Genomic DNA, 24,660 nt, shown 5'->3' on the forward strand with positions numbered 1-24,660 from the left:
TTTGCTCAAGTTGTTAGATCGAGGACCAACTTAAATGTAATGTATTCACAATAAAAACCTGAACAAACCCATGTGTTCTGTCTCCGACAACACTGAAGCAGCATACTGGTAAATACCCATTTTGAAGTGCCTTTCACAATAACATGCAAATTACAAACTTTACAAGATTCACAATTCAGAATAGGTTTGCAGTGCTTTCAAAAGACATTAAGGCTATTCCTGTCAGTAACTACTTTCTATATTTCCTTCAAAAATGTTTCAAGCAATTGTCTGAAGGCTCTGTTAGTACAAGAAACTTTATCTGTCAAAGTGCTTTAAACTGACAGATTGCTAACACAAATCCATTATATTCAAATCTTAAGTAAAATAATATACTAACAAATAATTACAATAAAAATACATTGTTAAATAAAAAAGCCACACTGCTAATGTTTTTTGCTTCTTAAAGATATGGAGGAATATCCAGTGAGATTCCCAGAGAGGCTCTGATGCTGGTACCTAGCTCCAGTGCTATTAACAGGGAACAGAGGCATAACAAGTCTCTGTGAAGTCTTAAAAGAAAACCTGGAGAAGAAGAAGAGGTTGAGTCAGGGTTTCTGGGAAGTGTTCTGAGCTTTCTTTCACTCTATTTAAACCAGTTGAAGAATATTTTTTCCACATACATTTAAAATTGTCTGTAACTGATATCAGAGGACTCTGATTATGATAAACTATTTCTGCTAGATGCAAGTACTTGGTAAAGAGCAAGGATTCAAGTTAGCTCAGCAATAATTATTTTATTGACTTTTGCCTATAATATTAAGCTTCACTGCCTTACTGAGTGACCTTTTAAAAAAAAAATTGCAATACACTTCAGGTCTATATACGGTTTCTATTTTGTGTATAGCAGGTAACGAATTAGGATGAATTTAAAAACGTTGTACTGTTCCCATGCTCCACCTGCTTGAAGCAAGACCAAAGGGATCCTTCATTAACTGCTTTAAAAGTTTCCAAAATCTGGAATTTGCTCTTGATTTTAAGACAGATTCTAAGACATGAATTGTTGATTTGCCAGTACTTACCTCTTAGCTGAGTTGTCCTAGCAAGTAATCAAAATCATTTAAATTATGTAATGATGGACTTTCTAAATGCGTCTTTAATGATAAGGTATAGTTATTGCTGAGTAATGAAGCATTGGCCAGTGGAAAATGCTGGTGGAGCCATAGCTGTATTTCTCACAGGACACTTTTGTACTTTTGTTGCATCACTTCACTCTCATTCAATCAGTGACAAATGCACCAAATGCCTGTTTGAGCATTTACTCCACAACTGCTGCTGCTGTTCATCTGCAATTCATTCATAACTAATCCGTAAATCCCCAGCCCCTTTTCCTTCTGATCTGTCTGTAAGACTTCCCAAATGGACACACATGATTAGACCTAGTGGAAAGGCAGGCAGGTTATGCCTCTACAGGGTTTTTAGTGCTTAAAAGCATTAAATATGCACAGCCTATCCAGCAGGTAGTTGTTAATGTTACTTTTGCTGTTGATGTTAATTTGGCCAATTTCGTGTTCCTTCTGTCTTCTCTTCCATAGTTAAAGCTTTCCTATCAAGGCTTCTTTTAAATTATATTAAAAATTGTTGAGGAGATAAATGTTGTCTCCCTTGATCTTTTACAGATTCTAGTTCATTGCAGAGCTGAAGAGGGAATAGACAAAGCCTTGGGACCCAGGGGAGGTGGTGTCCCTGCAGCCTACCCTAGGACATTCAGCAAGCCAGCACCACTGTGCTTTTTTTCTTCCTCACATACCCAATGTGTCCCACCTGTGTGGGGAAAAATCTGCCACTCTTCTGTATCTATAGCTGGCTAACCCCAGTTCTAGTCCTTGCATGAAGAGTAAGGGGAGGTTAGTCTGAACAACACTGCATAGCGTGAGCATGGCACTGTCATCATGTAGTCATGTCTGTCATCCACCTAGGAGTGTTTGTGTGTTGTGTACTTGGTTGCTAAGATGATCTAAGCAAACAGCACTATGTAGAGCATAAGTGGACATTGATGGTACTGTAGAGGTGTTAGAAAACAGGTGGGGGTTGATTCTGCCTTCTTTGAAGTCCTGTCTTCAGAGCAGGAAAAGATTTCTTATCCACTGGAGCACCTGTCTAGAAGCACGTGAAGTGCGATTGCAAGAGGCAGCATTTATGTTTAGTACACATGATAAAGTGGAGAGGCAGGGCTAGGAAGAAGGCATGGATATGGGTAAGGAGGAGAGGGATGCATTTCAAAAGGCACTTTGCTCCTTGAGTTATTTGTTATAGATAAAAGTTCTTGCGGATAAGTTTTGCTTTTACTAAGTAGCTGAGTGGGTTTGAGTGACAGCACCTAGAAGAGAAGATTCAGTGCTGAAAGATCTGATGTAATGAAATATCATCTTCATTCTCTGAAATGTTGCTGCAAACTAAAGGATTGCTCTTCTTTTTGGAAAAGCTGTTGATTTTTTAGTTCATTTACAGTTTTGTTTAGTATGGCCGCAGTGCACAAACCTGGAAGAATCAGTCTTGCTGGGTTTATGGAAGCCACATTTATGCTGAAGGAAACCATAACTGGTTACTTGCTATTCTCAGTTTCAAAAAAAGCCTTGGAGGTTGCAGTTCAACTAATTCACATTTTTAAATATTGATACTGAATCTGGCTTGTTTTCAGTTTGGCATCCATCTTTACAGATACTTGAAAACTCATTTCTCAGGTCTATTCTGGAAGTGTCATAGGGGTTTTCAGGGCTGATAAATTGGTCTGTTCTGATGGATGGACTTAGAAGGAAAATATTGGCCAAGTGACTTGCAACAGTTGGCTTCTACTACTGCTGGTACCACTGGCTTGTTTGGTGGCGGTGTACAGTAATTTCATGACTCCATGACTCCATTTTCTTACCTTTAAAACAGGGTTGATTATTTCCTTGTAAGATTCTTTGACATTTGCTCTATACCACAGCAAACATTGCTAACAGTAGTCATATATATTAATCTTTTAAAGCCATAGGAAATATCTATGATTCTGATTTACTGCCTGCCATCAGTGGGGGGCCCTAAAATAAGTCAGAATTAATAGCTGGGAGAGAGTGGCTGTTGTACAGACATGCCCACGCTCCAGAGGTGCAACTGCAACTTCCACAGGTACGTCCAAACTTGCTCTGAGCTCTGTCACTGCTAATGGGGTACCCATGGTGGTATGGAGCTCAGCATGTGCTGCTGGATGCACCCAAATAGCTCAGTGGATGCCAGGGTGATGAGCCCACGCTGAGCTCCACGCTGCTGCCCTGACAGCATGTTGCCAGCATCTCCCCTGGTTAATTTAAAGCTAGCTCAAGTATGTCTGCACAAGCTGCAGTTAGGCTGTGACTGCAGTATAAAAATGCACCCTACAGGAGACCATGGGCAGCCAGAGCTTCAGAGAAAGTGTCTTAGTTACACTTGCGATCAGGCACAGGCTGCTGGCATCGTTTCAAATTCCCCTTACCTTTGGCTCGTCATTCTTCATACTCTGCAAATATATCTCTGCTCTCAAAGTAAGCAAAGGGTTTGTTTATCCTCCTCGCTTGTCATGAATGGTGTTCTATACTAGATAATACTTTAAAAAAGAATTTAAATGCTCAATTTTCATTTTAGTTACCACTTCATCCACACATAACTCTCATCTATCTCCTTTCCCATCCAAAATGTGGAGGAAGCTTTAACATGGTGACAATAATGCTGAGAAGCAGGCACTATCACTCTATTTTTAGAGACAGAGAGAAATTGAGGCAGAGGAAAATTCATCTGCCATGGAAGGCAAGGTAGGAGAAGGAACTGGTTCTATGCATTTAATTTTCCCTGGAGGAAGCAGTGGTATTTGGATCACATGGACTGTATCAGTAACTCACCAACTGCCAATTGCATCCTAATCCACTTTTTGCCAGGTCCCGTTTTTGTACACCTTATACTAATGTTTATAAGAGAAGTCGTAAGCACACTTTAAAATGATACAGCAAATTAATAATAAACTAAATAATTCAGAACTGTGTGGAACAAGCTTCCTCCTAGGATGTATAAGATAAATAAAACATGGGTTAGAAGTGTCTCTGAATGATGGTATTGTAGGAAAGACATCTCGAAAAATCAAGGAATAATGATCACATCCTTTTCTGGTTTATAGTCTTCCTTTCTTAATATATTTACAATATGTGGCTCCAAATTTAATTGCTTGTGAGTAAGGTACAAATTGAAAGTATCTGGTTTTAAGTCTCATTAGCTGCACTAAGTATCAATTCATTTGGCAAAATAATCTCCCAGAAAACAATTTGTGCCAGTTGAACGCTATTTGATGGCTGATTTCTCAAAGATCTATTCTGAGTAGAGAAAGGAGCCACATGATTCATTCAGCTTGTGCATATCTGTTTTATCTCTATAGAAGGATTATATATGGAGAGATAAAGGTTTGTTAAACAAAGTATCATTAATCACCCTGTCCGGAAATGTAGACTTTGCAGGAGCATGCTGTAATTTGCATCACTTTTGCTATGCCTTGTCAGTGCTGCTGGTGAGAAATAGCAAACCTGTATTTATGAAAAGGACAGATTTAAGATGAAAATAATTCTGTCCGAAAACTGTGAGAATGGTACAGAATCCTGTCGCCTGCACTCGTTCAACGGGAGAACACTGTATTTGTAATAAATTCCTTTTGCTCTGGATGAGTTCTGCATTTTCAATGAGGTTAACTTGGCAACATTCTAGTTGATTTTAATAAAAATAGCTGCTTTGAGGACAGGGAGCTGAGGTTGCCAAATTTACAGCTGCCTTGCACAATTACTCTTACACCTCCTTCAGGGCTACTTAGAACCAGTAAGCAAATTAAGTGTATCGATTGCAATTTTGTTGGACTAACCCTTTTTTCTTAAGGAATAAACTTGATTCCTTTCAGTATGTGTCTGCTCAGAGTGATCTCTTTTCTTTTCAGCCATAATACAAAGACAACATCATGGCTGGATCCACGACTTGCGAAAAAGGCTAAACCTCCAGAAGAGTGCAAAGAAAATGGTAGGTGATTAAGTTTTCCTTGCTGCTCAGAGGGGATTTGCCTTTGTGTGTGTCTCTCTCTTTCAGTTCTTACAAAAATCAGGCATTTGGGGGAATGATGAAAGGTGTTTAATTGCTGCTTTGGTTAGAAGCCATAAGTGATACCAGTTCTCAGTGTGCCATGTGTTTCTGCTTTTTATTCCCCTTTCTGATGCTATCCAAAGCTGAGGATCACAAGTGTGTTTTCTGCCTGTTGTGTGTGTGACTCCGGGACTGACCCTCTCCCTCATCTCCTACAGAGAACTTTGGTCTGCAGAACAGAATCCCTTTTCAGATTCTGAGCTTTTAATCTACAGGCGATTCAATGCATAAGGGAAACTAGCAGCACCGTGGGAATATGAATATTGTTTGATTTGTATTTAAAGGTACAGTGCTATGCTATTTAGTAGCCAATTTAAAAAAATAATGTCTGATAAAACAGGGTGTGGGAGGGAGAAAAGAGATCAGTGTCTGTCAGAGTTCAAGGCTGGATTTGGGGGGGGCTGCATTGTTAATGCTTTAAAATTTAAAAGCATATATACTGTTGAGGATGCTTAAAGGAGCTGTAGCTGTTGTGCAGGAGAGATGACTATGTTGACAGATTCAGAGATATGAAATAATACAAATCATATCAAACTATCTTTGCATTCGGTATAATTTCTAATTTTTATCTGGTAAAGTTTATCAGTAATCAAAATAATTTAATAAAGTAAAAATAAAAATGTGTTGCAATAGGTCTTTTTCTGATAAGGTTTTTTTTTTCATTGTTTTATAGTTCACATTAGTTCAATTAGTCAGTTAAGAAGTAATGATTTCTAAAGACTGCTACTTATTTTATTGTTGTGCGATACAGAGTATTAAATGCATGCATGCTATGTGCATTAATTCAAAGCATTTAAAATATTTTAAGTGTATTAGTAGTTTTTCATGTACTGCATCTGCTTTATTTTAAATTTTCCGAAATATATGTGTTCGGTTAATGTAAATACTATTAATAGAAAGAAAACTCAGGGCTGATAAAGAGCTCACTGAGGAGTCACTGACTGTATGAATTGCAGGGTCAGTGCTTTGGTAAAAAATATTCCTGGGGTTTTTTTCTAAATAGCTTCCTTTTCAAAGACTGCTATATTCAAAAAATCCCTTCTTTATTTCAGCAGCAATTCTGACGTTCCCCTCTGACATCAGAAATTATATGTCTGAATGATTTTGTGATGCTTATTCTAGCACTGACAACACTAGCTCCCAGAGTAAATTCTACAGTGAATATAATAGAAGTATGGTACAGAAACAAAACAAGGGCACAGGAGTTTTGCTTTCTAAATCTCTCATGTTACTTATATGAAGCTATATTTTAGCCTGCTTCTTAAGAAATACTAGTGGGAAAGGCAGGAAAAAAATGTATGTGTTGCTTTTTTTTCTCTTTTTCTTTTTCTATTAGCTGTTGTATACTGAGATCACAACAAGCACTGAAATGTCAAAAAAAAGTACCAAATTATCTGAAATAATTTAAAATTAAGATTGGTGCATTAAAGAAGCAGCATTATTTTGTAGTTATTTGACTACTGAATTATTGAATTACTATAGGATGCTGGGTCATGTTGTTCTTTTAAGATTGCTCAGCTCATTAATGCAAAGTACTTGGAGTGATGCATAAAAGACTTTAGGGAGAGGTTTGCTATTCTTACAGCAATTGTTCTTGTAACATCCTCTCTTTTCTAAGGTTCTTGTGTTGTTTGAAAGTGTCGTTTGTCTTTTTTTTTTAATCTAATACTTGCAGAAGAGAAAGTTCTTAAAAATCACTGATATGCTTTAAAATGACTGTGCCTTGCCATGGAGGTCCAACACCAGGGACTTTCCTATAGCACATGGGGATTTGGAATTTTTGTTTAGATTTAATCTCATTCAAGAATTAATTTCAGCTATGGCTTGGTAGCTGTTTTATGCCAAATAGCTTTTCTGTTACATTTTGTGATTTTGTGATTTGTTCTGGCAGATATTACTCAGAGATACAAAATTTTAGAAAGACTTCGGTGTTTAGATAGGAAGTGATACTCACCTTGCTGCTTTATCGCTGACTGACTAACCTGTGCTTTTCATTGACATTCATTTTGTCACATCTGAAATTTGTATTAATTCTCTGAGATACATTATGACATCCTTATCACCTACGAGATTCTGATATCAGGTTTTCGTTGTGAACAACTCAACTTCTGTGTTCTCCTTTCAGTGCAAATCCTGCCAAATCCTCCTTCTTCATTGTGCCATCAGCATGCAGCTTCCACACCAGACAGTGTCCACACGACGTACAGTATCTGAGTCCTGATGCTCTGAGCTAGTGATGTTGAGGGCCCCCTCTGCTCCAGGCATTTTCTGTCTTCCACTTTCAGCTCTTCAGTGCTCCTTTGCCAAATATGATTTCTTCATTATCTCTGGCTTCTGTATGTGCAAATCCCAGTGCTTGCTCATTTCCCTTTGCAAAATCTGAATCAACCTTCCAGCACATCCCTCCTCTTGAAAAATTTTCACATGCCTTTGCCAAGAGATTGAGAAGCTCTACCAAGTGAAGCTTTCTTTACTTCCATGCTGTGGACTCTTTTTCTTTTCCTTTAATGACACCCACTGCTCTAAATCCTTTTGTAGGTCAGGAGGTTTTAAGGCTGATCTTTTTTTCTGTCTCTCTCATGGAACTTACGTGTGATTTTCAGCAAATTACTTTGACTTTTGCTCCGTCAGATCTACTCAAATGGCAGGTCTTTGAAGCAAGAACTGCCTCTCACATTTGTATGGTGCCAATCTGAATTTCATAATATAATAAGCAGAAATAGCTGGCAATTCTTCAAAACCAGATGCAATTTTTTACCCATTTCTGATTTCCCCCAGAAAATCTTGATGTTAATAAAAATAATTGTGTTTTCTCTGCTGAAAATATGAATTAAATATTTGGGTTTTTTTCTGAATTGAAATACTTCTTTTAAATTATTATTTTTTTTCCACATCAAAATTAGTTAACCAATTTTTCTGTGTAGAGTACTACAGAAGTTATAGTTCTGCCCCTTCTGTTTCTGTGAGCTAGATTCACTGGTTGCTAAATTTTCTGTAAAGTCATATAACCCAGCAGGCTCACAGGATTTGCATGATTACGGGTATATTATGTGAGTGGTCTTCCAACGGAATGTATTCTTTGGGAGAGAATATGGAAAAGAATGACAAGTCCCATAAGGTAGTAAGAAATGTAGTTTAATATTGAAAGGCAGTTCAGCTGTAATGACATGAAATATCACAGGTTTTAGAAAGTTCATTTTTTATTAAGAAATGTAGCAATTAATTTTTTCAAATTCTCTAATTCATTTAAGGGAACTTTCATCCTGGAAAAAATATCAAAATTTTCTTCAATATCCAATTTGGAGATTAAACAGCCGTTGAAATTTCCTGTGATCAGATATGTCAAATTTCACTTATTTCCTTACTACAGATTTTACTAATTTCATTACTAATCTGTCCCAAGCAGTAGTCTCCATCACTCTTAACCCTCCCTTTTTTTTATGTTGGCCTCTTTTCTCCTATCTCCTAGTTTTCAAATACAAGTAGGCCTACAACTATAAATAAAACTTTGATTTCACCTAGTGTTCATCTGTCATCTGTCTTTCCATCTCCTCTACACCCACCAACTTGACTGCAAAATATAGATGTTTATGTAGGGTGAACCAAGTTGCCTTTGTACTTCATTGACTGTGAGTGTCAGCTCTGCTTTGACAATTAGAGGTCACAGACACCTGATTCACATGTAAACACCGGTATGTAGACAGACTGCTGCATTTAGATGTCTTCATCTGGAACTGAACCCCACCCTCCCATCACATTTTGTCAGGTTATGCTTTTCCCTCTTCCTGTAGTCATAGGCAATACCTTCTGATGCATTCACTGCCTTCAGTTCTTCAGAATTTGTCTTTGGTCATCTGATTCTTCACTATGCTGTCGTAAGACATATCAACCATTTATATTTTTGTTTTAGACATGCTGGTTTTGTGGGTAAAGCATTACTTATTGATTCCCTGACATATATTTTCACTGGAAACCAAGTAGTGAACTTTTATCTTATATGGATACCGTTTGTGTTTTCTGATGCCTGCTAATGACAACTTGTAGCAGATAAGCACTTTTCTGTGAATAGGTTTTTATTTGATTGTAGCAGCCTTGAGTTTGCAAACAAATCTTTCAGCAGTCCAGGATACAAGGGGGTGTGGGACTTTTTGGCTTATTGGGATGTATTCATATCAGAGATTTACATGTGAAACTTGGGCAGAGCGCTTCTATACATGGCCAGAAGAGGAAGTGGAATGAAGAGCAAGTGCCCTCCACTCTGTGAAAATCTTACAACTCCAGAGCAAGTCCATGTCTCTGTTGAAGGAAGGATGCCAATATGAACTGGGAGAGAAGGCTAGTGTTTGGGTTTCATCTAGTGCCATGTGACCCTGAGCACTGCGTCTCTCAACATGGTATTCTGCTCATTGTTTCTGACATTTTTTTCTCTCAATGACTTGTAAAAAGCTTTTTCTTCTTTTTTCTCTCTGCAAACCAGATTAGCCTGTACAGGCTAGAAAGTAGCTGCTGAGGTTAGGGTATCTGTTGAAGATATATTTATCTTGCAATATATTTATCTTTGAGATACCTGTATCTCAGATAAGTTTAGTTAAAAACTAACAGTAGACTCAGATTTTTGCAGAGGTGAATGGTAAACAGTCAAATGGTACAAACCCATGAAGTTCATTTCCCCAGGAAATCAAAGTAGAAAGAGATATCATCTTCAAAAAAGTAGTTTTTTATTCTTGATGAAAACAAGGACTCCTAAAATTATACAAGTCATGACTGATATCTAATGCTATGTGCGAGTTACATTGTATGTTAAATAGTACCATTTGTTCCACTATAGTTAAGGGTTTACCAGCATTACTATTTTAAACCTTGTTTCCAGGGAATTATATTTGCTGTTGGAAATATGTTGAGGAGAGTCTCTTTTTTAGATTTAGTACCCACGTAGCTTAATTCTTTTCTTCAAATGCTAGAATGTTTTTGGTTATTAAATAGGTCACCATATGAAATAATACTTTTTATATAGAGTGAGACATGCCTATATACAAAGAGGTCATTACTTATTTTATTAGCAGTTTGTATGTGCATTTTTTCAAGAAAACTGTCCCGGAGAATTTTAGCTTAATGCTAATTTATAACATGACTAAGCCAGAAATAAATAAGGACCACAGAAGAGTCTGTCTCTAACACAGTTTCCAGCCCATGGCAGCCATGCAATTCGTAAAAATTTAGTTGGTCTGTGTTATATTTCATCATTCCTGTTGGCATCAGTTAATAAAAAACAGCTGCTGACTACACTGAAAAAAACCCTTTTTACCTATCCACCTGTCTATCTCACGTGAAATTTCAGGAATACTTTAAATGGGTTTAACTCTTCTTCACTGAGGCCATTTGGAGGCTGGACTCTAAACCTTAGTTAACATTTTCCACCAAAAATACGGAATCATTTTGTCTCAATATGGACATATTAAGTGATTTCAAATGGGAGGGGAAGCATCGTGCACAATCACGATGGGCAGGAGGTGGCCGAGGAATTGGACTGTCTCTGTGAAGGGACAAGGAAACAATTCCCCATCACAGCTGATGTGGGCACCTAACCAGACACTTGCTGCAACAGCTGATATTTGGAGACCCAGTACCTTAAAGGGAATCCAGATCCTTGTGTTGGGAATTTATTCATGTGTAGGATATCAAGTAAAAAACAGCAAGCCAAAAAGCCTGCACGGTCAAGAGGGAGATCACTGAAGACAGAAAAGAGGAGAGGTTAATCACAAGCTTGCATCTTGAATTTTTATCTGTTCCAGAGCTTAGCAAAATATTCAAGGCTCTGAATTATTACATCCACCTAAGAGCCAGACGTTGTTATCCTCTGTATCCTCTATTGAGGACCAGTCCTCATTATATGTGTTTCTCAAAAAAATGCGGGGGGGGGCTATTTGTTTTATTTTAAAGCAAAAGTTTCTGCATTACACCCTGGAAAAGATACCATCCTGCAGGTGAGAAAAAAGTTTTGAGTACGTTCCTCTGCCAGGTGGGGTGCAGAATATAATGTCAGAATTATCAGTCCAGAGAGAAAAATGGGAGAGCAACTCCAGAGAGCATCATAGAGCATGACACTGTCCCTTGACATTTTAAACCATCTCTTCTGGGATGGTTTGCGTTCTTGTGCCAAGGACTGTTGTTTTGGGTTTTTTCCCAAGGGCAAATAAGCAGTGCTTACAGAGTTCAGCTGAGAGTGCCAGGCACACAGGAATAATTTTGCTGCAAACTTTGATACTGCTCTGCAAGAGCTTTTCAATTCAGACATCAAACCCCTTCCTGTTCCAGGCCTGAGTCACTTCTGAGTAGGGACTGCCCATCACACACTCTTGCCTGGTGGCTTTGTGATAGGAACAAATGACAAGGAATTAGGAAATGGATTGACAGACTACCAAATTCATTTGCAGTTTTGACTTAAATCCAGGTGTTTCCAGATGATAAGAATATTGCACCTTTAAACCAGAGAGTTTTTACTTAGAACTCCCTTTTGCAGATTATTAACACCATTTTAAGTAGTATTTAATAAGTTTTCTAATGGAGCTGGCTTTACTTGTAATAATATTGATCACAATGAATTTTTTTTCTCTTTTTTTTTGACATATTGAACATAGTTTTCTCAGCTTCCATTTTCAATTTCGGGTTAATTAAACTGTAACAAAATATCTTGAACTGTTATGACCTTTGGAAGGGCATTTCATGCTGGCAACACCATCTGGGCACTAATTGACCAAAAAAACCTTCCATGCCAAACTCACAATAATAATAATAAAAATAAGAAAGGGGTCACCTCATTAGAGTTTCTTCCTGGGAAGAAGACATTTCTCTGGGCAACCTGGTTCGGTGACACATTTTAGAAGAGGAAGTTTTAGAAGCTTTAGAAGAAATAAGTTTTTAGACAAAATAGCTGTCCACATGAACATACCTTGGCTGTCTATGCCCTGGGCATCCTCCTGGTGTCTCCCTGGGGGAACTCTAGCAGATAGTGCTTCCTTGGATCACACTTATCAGTGCAAGAGATTAGTCCTTTAAACCGTAATGGACTAATAAGTATTACTTTGCTTTCAGAACCATTACAGTTTCTCACAGTCTCAGCCATAGAAATCCCTGTAGAGCTCTAACCTTAATCTTAAATAGAGTCCATAATTGCAAGGACAAGAATGAACAGAAGTATAGGAAAAAAATTCTGATTTCCCCAATAATTCAGCTAGGATTTGGCTCTGTTGCTCTCACTGCTCCCACTGCTCGCCCAGACTCTGCATTTAAGGTGGAGATGCCCAGGATGCAGAGGCATCCCACAGCTCCTTGCTGTCACAGCTCACAGCCTGCAAGGATCCCTTCCTCTGGAGGTATTGGCAGCTCATAGTAACTCTTTCAGCAACCTGAGTATTTTAAAGGTTGCTAAATGCAGGATGAGGAAATTACTAACTTGTCCCATGACCTTCGATGAGGCAAATCACAGGCTTCCATTCTAATTAGTTCATGATATTGTGAAAAAAAATCATTTCAAGGTTCAGTTTTATAGAAGAGGGTCATGTAAACATACCTTTCATATGTCTGTGAAACTTATTTGCTTGTAAAATGCACTGAGATTCTCAGTTGAAAAAGGTCTTAGAGATAGGAACTATTTTTTGGTTAATGGCCCTTTCCACTCTAAGTCTTTATTATAACCTGTATAACAAATGCCCACTGTAATGAATGCAACATGTTTATTAGTCATATAAGATATACTGAATAATACATTTTAAAACAGCAATAAAGGTTGACTATTATTTTATAAAACTTTCTCAAATTATAATTTAATTTCAGAATAAAATAAACAGATTCACCAGTGCTGTACCCCAAAACAGAGCCAGCAAGCTGGAGCTAACATGACAGTACAGTTTAAACTACACTGCAAAAGAAAGGTCATCCAAGGCTACATGACCACTACAGAATGGCTGAGTTCCTGCTGGAGCTGCTGAAGCTCCTCACATCCAGTTTCTGATAGCATCTCTTTTTCATTTTGCTGCCAAGTTAACTGGCTAAGCTTAGGTAGTTTTCATCTGGAATGTGTAATGAAATTTAGAAAGGGAGGGAGAGAGGTTTTGTAAACTCATCAGGAGAAACAGGGCCAGAGTTTTAACAATTCACATCTTTAACAAGCTATAAATTGGATTCCACTCACCACTGAAGCAAGTAGCAAAATTCTTATTGAGTGCACAAGGTTGATTTTTGCCACTAAAATGCAAGCACTGTGTAATATAAGAATAGAGGTGACCTGAAATATTCCTACAAGGACCATTGAAAGGAATGGTCCTACCTTTTCACACAGAAAAGAATTCACAGCACCACCTTTTTCAAAGATCACACTCAAAGTCTTGATGCCAGTAAAGAACAAAAGGTTGAAATTCCTTTAAAATATAGTTTAATCATAGGTAGAAATCAGCACACATGATTTTCAATCCTATTCTCTCTCTAGTTTTAATCCTTCAACCCTTGACTTGGCAATGATGCGGCATATTTAACTAAGGGGGTTTGTGGGATCATGTTCATGACAATATGTCCAGTTACGTTCATTTTTACTATTTCTCCTCCCTCTGACTTTTTTATGAAAGCTGTTGTTAGATTACTCTTAGCTTACAATGCAATACAATTACAGAGAAGTGAAGATGAATCCAAACTTTTCTGTACCTTTAGCAGTTGAGCGTCACAAACACAGTTACCTCAGGGTTTTGTCTTAATATTAACTGAATTCTTTATACTTATAACTTCCATTTTCTTTTTATTTTTACAATATGCTTTTTAAAAGGTCTGTTATTTTCTTTTTGTGACACCTGGGCTTTGATTTTAGCCTAAAATCTTCAGAGTGAGTGTTGGAGTCCTTGTTAAATAGAACTGGAAAATCCTGTCTGAGAAGAGGTATCCTATATTTAAGATTTGACAGATAATGCAGCACTTTAAAAAGGCTCTGTCTTTCATGACTAATACCCTTCCAGACCCAGTGGCAGATAATCACTGTTTGTGGGACAGAAAGAAAAAAAAGTCTTGGTAACATTTAAAGATTTTGAGAAGTGTATCTGCCTGAGTGGGAGGAAGGCAGAGGCACTTGATATGTGGATTTCTATTGCAGAACCATTGGGAAGGGAGGAACTGCATTTTCAGAATTCATAGTAGACGACTTTGGAATAAAATAAGTGGTTATAAAAGGTGGAAAGTATAAAAAGCAGAGATGTGGAGAACATGTTGTTGGCTATATAAAAAGAGTTTTGGATTTGTGATGCCTTTAAACATTAGAATTATTTCAGCATAGCAAGTTGAAGAGGGAAAAATATCTCCAGATCTGAGGAAATCCTGCACCTGATAAAGATAGGAAAAAAGGAATGGTAAAATAAACAGGCAGGGTTGTGGAATCCAGACAGGAAATGTTAGAATTTGTTTCTTTTAAACATCAAACCTTTATAAGTAATTACACTGAACAGAGTACAGTATAATGTTTCATCAAAATAATAATTTCTGATTACACATTCTGGTGAAGTGTTGAATTTTTGTTGTCTACCCAATTGTAAAAATCAAAAGGCCATAGAAATGCAGAGTGATTCCAGATGAATGTAGTCACTTGGTATAAACAAACACAAATGAGCCTTACTCATATATCAATATGTGCATATTTCTGTAGCCATGCAGGCCAGATTCTGGTAGCTCCTGAGACTGGGAGGCTGCCCAGGGATCTTCCCTGTACGAAGATGGAACACCCAGTTCTTCCGTTGAATCCTCTTCCTCCTGATGTATGAAAGAGGGGGGGGAAAAGTCATATGAGAGGGAAAAAGTCATATCTTACTATCAAAACTGTTAACAATAATGAGAACTAGCAACTTTATATGGGAAATTATTTAGTCTAGATAACATCTCACTATTGATAAGCTACACCTTTCCTGTACTGGCACTGCAGTGATAACATGGCTCTGCTTCGCTCTGGAGGTAACTGAGAAGCTACAGCTTCTTTTGACTGCATAGTTAAATGTACTGGACATTGGGCTTTGTTTCAGTGTACTTTTGCTCAAATAGACTTTGAAAAATATGAAAAATGTTTTGATTTTAGAAATTTTTGTTTCATCTTTCAGCTCTGACAACTCCATGAAAGACATGAGTTGATTTGTCCAGAAGTTTTGCTGTTTTGGAAGGAGAAAACAGAGTTCAAGGGAGGGATTTATCTTTTTAAACTGCCTTTTTTCCTCTTACAATTGCAGCTGGGTTTCTCTTATCTATTTTTTCTTAAGAAGTCCATGATTTTTCCTTTTTACAAGAAAAATTTTTGCTTAGAGAATTGTAGTTTACCTTCTCTATAACAGAATACTTACTTGAGGAACCAAGGTTTTTCCTTACAGAGGAACACAATTCTGCATTTTTTACTCCTTTAACAACATTTCAGTGATCCCAGTTTTCTTATGACAGAAATAGAAACATTCAATCCATATCTGAGATCCCTGTTCCTTCTATTCAAAAAAGTATCCAGAATAGTTGTATATCACTTTCATAATTAACCACTTCTAGAAATACTACAGCATTCATTATAATCATGTGCTGAACCTGAAAGTGTCTGCCACTGCTCTTGCAAGATGGATCTCATGCTTTTCATACTAAGCCTTTTTGCTCAACCAATTTATCTTCAACTTATGCCATTTTCTCAGAAGTTTTCACCATTTCAAACAGGATGAACAAAGTCAGATTTAGCTATTTTGGGACTGGTACATTTTGTATACTCAGACATTCACCTTTTGAGGGTTTCTGTCTGGAATTGATCCCCTGGTTTCCTCCACTGGACTGGAAAAATCGTTTAGTATCTCTCCGGTTCAGCTGTGGAAGCGGGAAAGGTCTCCCATCATTGGTGGTTGGGAGGGCAGGTGATTTTGTAGACTTTTCAGTCCCATCACTGCTTTTTCAGTAGGTTTAACAGAGACCATTAGGCTATTGCAAGTTGTAGCTCCATTAGTATTCATTGAACCTGCTATTTTTTTTTCTGATGGTTCGCTTTGTTCAAAGAGACAGCTATTTCCCTGTTTTTTACCTCTCAGTTCTCTGTGGTCACTTTCTGTGCCATTATATTTCTGCTTGGGCAATAGTCCCCACCACTGTGTGATTTATTTTGTTCTCTTCACAACTGAAGAATATACTTTTATTTGCAAGTTCTACATTAGTTGTACAAGATTGTACAGTGTTTCCCTGATGAGTACTGAAAAATGGTATGGAAAGACCTTAGATTGTATGTCTCCCCAGCTTTTAAAGACATTACATATAATACCTGTTCACAACTTAGGGGACTTTTAAAGTCATTTCAGCTTTCTGTGGTTTATCTCCTTCTTGTCTCTTTTTTTTCAAATCCTTGAAGGATTATATCACCTTTAGTTTCTCGCCATTTTTCTGTTCTCATGCTACCCTATGATGTCTGGTCTGGACATCTGCTGAGTAGTTTAGATTATTCATTAAATGTGGAGTTTAATTTTTCAGAAGTTAAGTGGTGGTTTTGGACTTTTGTTGGTCTAGTGAAATGATCATGTAAAGTAGAACAATATTGCCTACTTGCTGCTTGCTACACTGATTGCTGGAATTTACACAGCAATTTTTTGTTTAAAAAATTCCCAATTGTAGCTACAACATATCTATTAACATGTAAATTTCTATAAATAAAGCAAAAAGGTAATGTTGGGTAGCAAAATATAGTCTGAAATCTATTTCAGTAAATGGTATTCCATTAAAATTTCATTACTCCCAGCTTGAATTCTATGTTGTTTTGGTAACTGAAATGGAATCTACAACATGGTTAAAACCAGTAGAATTTGGTCTAGCAAGGAGTAAAAGCAAATAATCTTTCTCCCCCATCTTAATCCTGTAAGAAATATAGTTGTGAGGTTAAGGAACATTTGCCTTAGTAACAAACTGAAGAATTTATTCTATCTGCACTATCACTAGGTAGGCAGAAGAATAAATTGTTATGGATAAAAACCATTAATAAACACACTATAATCTCTTACTTAAGCATGGGTAATATTATAAGTGACACTACTACAAGAGAAGGGGAGAGCTAGCTAATCCTGTTGTTGCTGATTTTTTAGGTTAATTTTGAAAGAGCCCTACAGATTTATTATGTGTTTAAAGAAGCCCAAATAAAGTCTCAGTTAGTGAAAGGTGATAGGGGACTTCTTCAAAACCCACTGAATGGCTTCTGTTGAAATCCACTGAAGAGCACAGGATTAGGTGGAAAGACATGACATCTATAAGAAGGAAGATTTGCCTTTTTATCAGTGTAAGCTCCCATCATTTATTGACTTGAAGGGTTCCCTATGCAGATGAGGAGTGTGCTTTTTGAGATTTTGTTTATGCAACACCAAATATTGTAATTATGTCTTACTGAGTATTCTTTCCAGAGAGAACAATGTTATTCTGGTGGCAGTGCAATTCCCATTTAAATTTTGTGTGCACACAGTGTTTATTCTGGATAGTTTATGCCTTTGTGATACATTTTCCTTCTCTCACTTCTGATTGTTTTTGAATGTCTGTAGCAGCAGTCAGTGACAGTTAATGACTGATAAGCAAATTGCATGAGTGCTGGCCTTCTTCTCATGATTACTGGGACGCTTAGAAAATCAAAATCAATGCCACCAATCCCCCCCCTCCTTGGATAAACTTCTCTGCCAGTCGTCATTTCTAAGTTACTGATCTGCTTGTGTTTCCTTCATTTGTTCTTGAGGTTCACAAAAATGTAGTAACTTTTTCTCCCTTTGGAATATTTTTTATCAATCTACCACATTTTTTTGTTACATAATCTAAGAAACAGACATAATGGCAGATTCTCATTTGTTCTCTGGGATAGTTAATGTGCTCCGTTATTGACATAGTAATTAAGTTAGGCATTGTTGTTACAAATGCAGAAGGCTTTGAAAAATCAATAAGAAAAAATTTTAAATGTTTGTCTGATGAAAAGGTGGAGCTGATATTTATGTAATGTCCTTCTTTGCAAAAGAAAACCGGTGTCGTCAAAAAGAAGGCTTGCATTAAAAAGTTAATTGTACTGTATGTTCCTGTTGCGTGGGCAGTGTTATACAGAGGTAGTGAATTTGCACATACTTCAGAGTGCATTCACTGTAATTAGTGTGGTTGTTTTAATACTTATACCTGGGACAATAGTGAGGGCATGCTCATCTCATGTCCCATTGACCTGATCTGGCCGTTTCTACCATTCTAATCACCATAACTTCTGAGCCGACGGTTCTGTGTGTTGCCCTTCTGCTCTCCTTATGTATGCAGATCTCCCCCTGATGTCGCTGTAGGGACCTCTGTAAGAAAAGAGGAATATCGATATTCATTAGTATCACGTGCAACTGAGAGGAGATGTTTGAACTGGGAATATTGCCCTTCAGCTTCTGCTGTTGTACATTGCCTTTCACATGACTCAATGCCCATCAGCTGAGATTTTGTACAGACTTGAATTTGAAGTTGAAATAGTGCCACTGTGGATTTGATCCTTCTGAAAACTGAGTCCCAGCTTATATTTTTTAAACATTATGTGTAACCAAATGCTGGTTCAGCTTTGCATATATTCATACACACAGAATTTTGCAACACTAAGCAAAGGAAGATAAGCTCTAAACTGATTGAAAGAATTGTGGATTTCTTCTTGAGTTTCTCCTTCTGTGTAATGTATTCCCAACACTGTAAATCTTTGAGTTTAATGCCAAAGATGTATTTTCTCTGCAAATTTTAAACATTGCCTTTGGGAATTGCTCATCAAAGCAGTTGAACTAAAAGGATAACTGTGTTCAGGTGTTTCTAGGCTGCATAGTTCATACAGTGTGGATTTTTGTCATGCTGTGATGAGAGTCCCTGATGACAGATGAGAAATTTCTTGCTATTGTTAAAATTAAAATCATGTATGGCTACCTCAGCTTGAATTTTACAGAATGTTGTTCGTGTGATGGGCTTGATCATAGTTTAAAGCTGTGTTTTTCTTTGTAAAGTGCTTTGACATAATTTTTTTTCTTGAAAGATAAGGGAAGACAACTCCCTTGAACCTTCAGCACCAGAACAATGCCTTAGGATTGTCTAAAAGCAACTCTGTAAATTGCAGTTCTTTCAAGCATAGTCAATGTTGGTATTTTTCATAGACTGGGATCAGAACTGGGAAAGTATAGTCCTACAAAAACTTTTATTATATAACTGGGTTATGAACTGTAGAAGTCTTTTTGGTCTAAACTTATGTGTGATATTTGACCAGAAAAAATAGAGATATCCTTAATTTGAAGGCAGCTTTTATTCCTGGACAGATGAAACATGGTTTTCTTTCTATTTTAGCAACTTTCCAAGTTGTTTTCAAAAATAATGCATTATTAAGTGAATTAAGGTTATTTGTTTTTTACATTAGCACGTTAGAAGTGAATTAGAAACAATTCTGGATCTTTTTATTGTGATTCGGTAGCTAAAGAAAAGTTGGATCTTGTGCTGAATAAAGATAAATTCCTATTTTGTGCATAGTGAGGACACCGTAGTAAGAGCATCAAGTCTGTTTTACTGGTTCAGAATAGCTCTCTGTCTTCCTGTGTCCTGTCTCTAAGTACTGCTTGGAGCAAATGGCTGAGGAAAGACTACGAGAAACAAAGCAGACATAATCTTGTCCGTCTTGCACCTTCCTACTTTTACAGAATCTTTGAGCTGGCAGTGGTCTAAGGATCATTGTGCTCTAACTGTCCTTTATAAATGAGTCTAATTCCTTTTTAGGGTCATTTAACCTTTTACAGCCTCTGGGAAGGGTTTCATATACCATTATCATATCCCTTTATGTGATATTTCTCCAGGAGGAGAATCCTACTCCACGAAATCTCCCATTGGTAAACTATGTTTTTCACATCTCTGATGACATTGCCTGATCCCCCCTGCACCTCTGTGGGTTCTGCTACCTGCTTTTTGCGTTCAGTGACCAGAACTACACACAGTACTTGGAACATGATTGCACTGTTGATGGCATAATGGTGTTTCGTGTTTTAGCATCAGTTCCTTCCCTGAGATTGCTAACATTCTGTTTGCTTTTTGAATACCCCTGGGCTTAAGCTGGTGTCTTGAAGATCTTTTCCTTAAGTGGTAATAATTACTTTAGAGCCCATCATTACCTATGTGTGTGTATGCACAGTTAGCATTATTTTTTCCTTTGTGCATTTCTTTGCATTTATGGAGATTAAAATTAATCATCTATTTTAACAGATTGGTCTTCAGGTTCTCACAAGCAGTTTTAATGTGATTATCTGGAAAAAGCTTTCAGAATCTTTCATCAATATCTCAGAATCAGGAAAGTGACTTCAGAATTACAATATCTTGAGAGGGAACGTATGGCAATTTTTATTTACCTTCTTTTTGCTTGATCCCTTAAGATGATTATTTGCATAATTTTATCCACTAGTAAAATGGAGTAAAATCATGCTAGAAAAGCCAGAAAGAGAGTTAATACAATCATCTTGTTTCTGAAATGAAGGCTTTAGGAATGTATGGTAACAGCAGCTCAGTTTAAATAGCCAAATTTCATTACTCCACAGAAATTAAACCAGCTGGACCAACTTACCAGTGGAAAAGTGGGATATTGAAATCCAGAGCTTGACATGGACTCTGTATCTGTAGACCCTTCAAAGGGTGTTTCGGTTCACCCTTACCTTTTATGCTAAATCAGGTGGATTTTCCTTCTGACAATCCAATCCTACCAGGTATATAAAGAGAGTCACTGGGGATTGACCCTGAATGAGAGTGACATGGAGGTCTTTGAAGTAGGTTAGATGCTTCCCACTTCAGTCTTGGCAAGCTCCAGGAAAAGCCTTCTCCTTAATAGTCCTGAGGCATCTAACCAGGGTGGGGGATTGACAGAGAAATTTGTTCAGTGTGGGATCTCTGGCAAAATTGGCCTGACAAAGCAACAACAGCCATCACCTTCCTTTTCTTTTGCAAGACACAATAAGCCTTTCACACTTGTCCTTTATCTCCATTGTCCTGCAACTTCTGTTGATGCTACTATACTGAAGAGCTCTGTAGGAGGTGGACAACAGCCAGATTTGCTAGGCAAAAGGCTTTGGGCTTCACTTTGTTGCTTTGAGTATATTTTCTAGAATCTACTAGGTGTTTTGTTCTTAAAGGCACTATGGTTATTCTCTGAGGTAGCCCTGAGTCAGGACTGTGTCTGATTAAGCACTACAAGTAGAGGGGAAATTTTGGTGGTTTTATCTATATATACACATACACACACAAAATTTTTAATTTTAAAAATAGTTTTCCTGGGTATTATCTATTCATCTGAGGACTCTGAAGAACTTGATTGAAAAGATAAAAAATTGGGGCTAAATTTAAACTAACTTCATCCAAATTTGGAAATGTGAAGCATGAATATTGTAGTAATATTAAAAATGTTGAATTGTTTTTCAAGATTAAACAGTTTAAGAATTACAGGAAATAAATCTTGTAGCTTTATAAGATTTTGCTACTGTGTTATATCTCCTAAATAACATTAAACAACACTGAGAAATGGAAAAAGAAAAATAAAAAGAAAACTTTGCGTTAAAGGAACTTCATGAGAAATTATGCTAATGTTTAATTGCAACTTGGTGACCCAGTACATGGTTTATTTTGGTTTATTAGGAGTATATAATACACATAAATTCAGATTCATTTGTGATTTACAAGCATCACAGTTTAGTGAAACTCTCCTATAGCTTGGTAAACTGCAGGACACTGCATCTGGGAGTTTCTGAATAATTTATCTGAAGTAATGAGTATCATCATGTGATGCTGTATCAAAGCAACTGCTCAAGTGAATGCCAGCTGGGTACAGCCGTTGTATATCAAATAGTCGCTTGAGTTGTCTCTCTGGAAAAATTAGAGAACATAATGAGCAAAATTAGAAAACCTGGGGAGCAGCCTCCATGGATACCTATTAGCAAGAAGTAATTCGATTAGTGTGAAATCTGTGAAAATTCATTATTTACAAAGTTTACAAGTGTTATAAGAGAAATATATGTCTACACACATCTATTTATACAATATGGGCATAAAAATAAATAAAGTATGAGTACTAGATGTACTTATTTTTCTGTATCAGCTTTATGAAACACTAATAAAGTATTTATTTGCTCAGAATCTAAAAAGGACTCATTTCATGCCCAACAGAAGCTTTTGGGTTGAGTTTCCCAGAATGCTTTATATAGTCTCAGTATAAGTAAATGCGTCAAACACAAGATCCAGGAGAGGCTGACGAAACAGATTTGCTAAGGGAAGATACACAGCTCTGTTAAGTATTAGATTGATGTTTTTATGAGGCAGGTGTATTGAAAGTGCCATTTGTGCCCACTCTTCCTGATGCTGACTAGGAATACAGAGACATGACATGCAGAACTGAGAGAAGGACAGACCTGCAGAATTTTCAGCAGAGTCAATGGATGCTGCAGCTGGTCTGCATCTCTCAGAATCAAGCCCTGCTCTTTATATTATAACTGCTTTTACTATCCTGTCTCCTAGTAAATCTAATATCAGAACAGTGAAGTTATTTATGACACCTTTTGGATCCACAGCTTTAGATCACAAAACCAATTTGATGATCTATTTGTGTCAATGGCTTTTGTAGCTATGGCTAATTGTTTTTTTTCTGAGAGACATGAGAGAAATACTGCTTCATGAGGTTGTCATTAGCCTGGGAAAAAAGAGACCATTGATTAGAGGCATGAATAGAATGGCTTGTAAGCCAAATTACTAGTTGGGGATTCCCAAATGGCTGAGGGCACAGCCTGTCTGATCCTACCAAAACTCTGCATTGCAGTGGGGAACTCTCTAAATGAAGCATTATCTTGTGATGTTGACCTTAAATCAAGACTTGTTTGAAGGAAATAAACCAGAAGGCTTTTATTTTCAATAACAAATTTGAAATGCGCTAACTCAAATATGATCCAACCCCCCAAAAAAGATCTGTAGCAGTTCACAGACATATATCTTTGATATATTAGGTACGTTTCTGTAGTGTATGAATGCAAGGAAAATACTCTTCTATAGTACATGAAACGTGAATTATTGCAGCATTATTCTATTATATGGAAATTTGAAAGTGGAGGACTGCATAACAATTCTCAAATATTACATAAACCAATGACACTCTTAAATTGTAAAAATAACCAGAAAAAAAAATTATGTACATCGAGACAATGGGTTTGTTTCTTTTCCTTCAAAGATATAAGAATATTCTTTTCAAATTATAGTACCCTTTGAGAGACGTTAGGAATGACAAAGTGGAATCTTTAGTTATCCAAATTCAAAGACCTGCTCATATCTTATTTAAAGTCAGCCTGCTAGAAGCATAATATAAACATTAAATGCATATTGGAATGTTCTTATAATTTATTGAATTTTGCTAGGTAATATCTTTCTAAAGGAAAAAATATTAGTAAATTCTCTGACCTTAATGTGAAATGGTCCATTCCACGTATATGTACAGAAGCGTACTTTATCAGTACATCAGCTTGTTTACAATTTCATGAAGAAAGGCTAAAAAAAAAATTATAAAAGCAATTTACAATATTTACGGGCTGAATGAAGCATTTTATTATTTTCTGTCTTTTTGCTTTGTATGTCACAAAGGTTAACTGAGCCAAAATGAAAAAGAGAAAACTGATCTCTTTTAAAAATCTAATTTGACCTATAGATTTTGGACTATTATAGGAACACGGATATTTGTAGTGAAGCCCAAAGTATTGTGATTTCAAAAAATGTCATATTTTTAATTATTCCAGTTAAATTGCTAAATCTGTGATGAGAAAACAGAGCTTTCATTTAGCCTTGTGAATCTTATTCATTAACCCTTTAAGAGAGCTTACATCACCTAGCCATGAGTAGCACATTCTGGCACCAAAACCTTCACTGAAATCTTCAAATTTGTCAAGTTACTAGTTATCATAGATGGACAAAGCTTAATAACACATTTTGAGAAAATGCTTTTACAGGAGCTTCAAACATACTGTCTTAAGAACCAGAAAGTGCAGTTCTAATTTCCATTTTGTGGAAGGTGAGACTTGTAAGTGGTTCTGCAATGCCTCTGTTAGAGTCCACTGTCTATTCTGCACAGGACTGCTGTGGTGGTTGCTGTTTGAGGAGCTTTTGCCTGTTTTGTTTTTCTCTGTACCCCTTTTGCCTGTAAATTGGATTCTGAGGATTCGCTGATTCCCACTCCCTCCCCTGGCAAGGCAAGGCAAAACAAAGATACAACACAGTCTACTGAGTACTGGAATTATTAGTGTTAAATGCTCTGTCATTGCTGGGCTTAGAATTGAGTTATTTGTTATCACTTTGAATGCCATTCTGGAGTTCCACTACAGTTAGCACTGCACTGCTTTCATTATAAAATCAATTTCCTGGAGATGCCTATCTCCATTGGTTTAATATGTACCACATTGAAAGTTGGCATAGAGGTGCTGG

The 24,660-nt window shown here is 37.0% G+C and overlaps 1 protein-coding gene across 16 annotated transcripts in view; it reads left to right on the forward strand.

Annotated features, from left to right (window-relative positions):
• Positions 1 to 24,660, forward strand: part of MAGI2 (membrane associated guanylate kinase, WW and PDZ domain containing 2) — a 718,675-nt gene that overhangs the window by 487,409 nt on the left and 206,606 nt on the right. For all 16 annotated transcript variants that reach the window (XM_032689609.1, XM_032689610.1, XM_032689611.1 and 13 more), the window contains one exon: positions 4,970 to 5,049. In XM_032689609.1, coding sequence (XP_032545500.1) covers positions 4,970 to 5,049 — 80 coding nt within the window. The remainder of the gene's footprint in view (positions 1 to 4,969; positions 5,050 to 24,660) is intronic.

The sequence above is a fragment of the Chiroxiphia lanceolata genome, chromosome 5 (assembly GCF_009829145.1).
Source record: "Chiroxiphia lanceolata isolate bChiLan1 chromosome 5, bChiLan1.pri, whole genome shotgun sequence".
NCBI classification, from domain to species: Eukaryota; Metazoa; Chordata; class Aves; order Passeriformes; family Pipridae; genus Chiroxiphia; species Chiroxiphia lanceolata.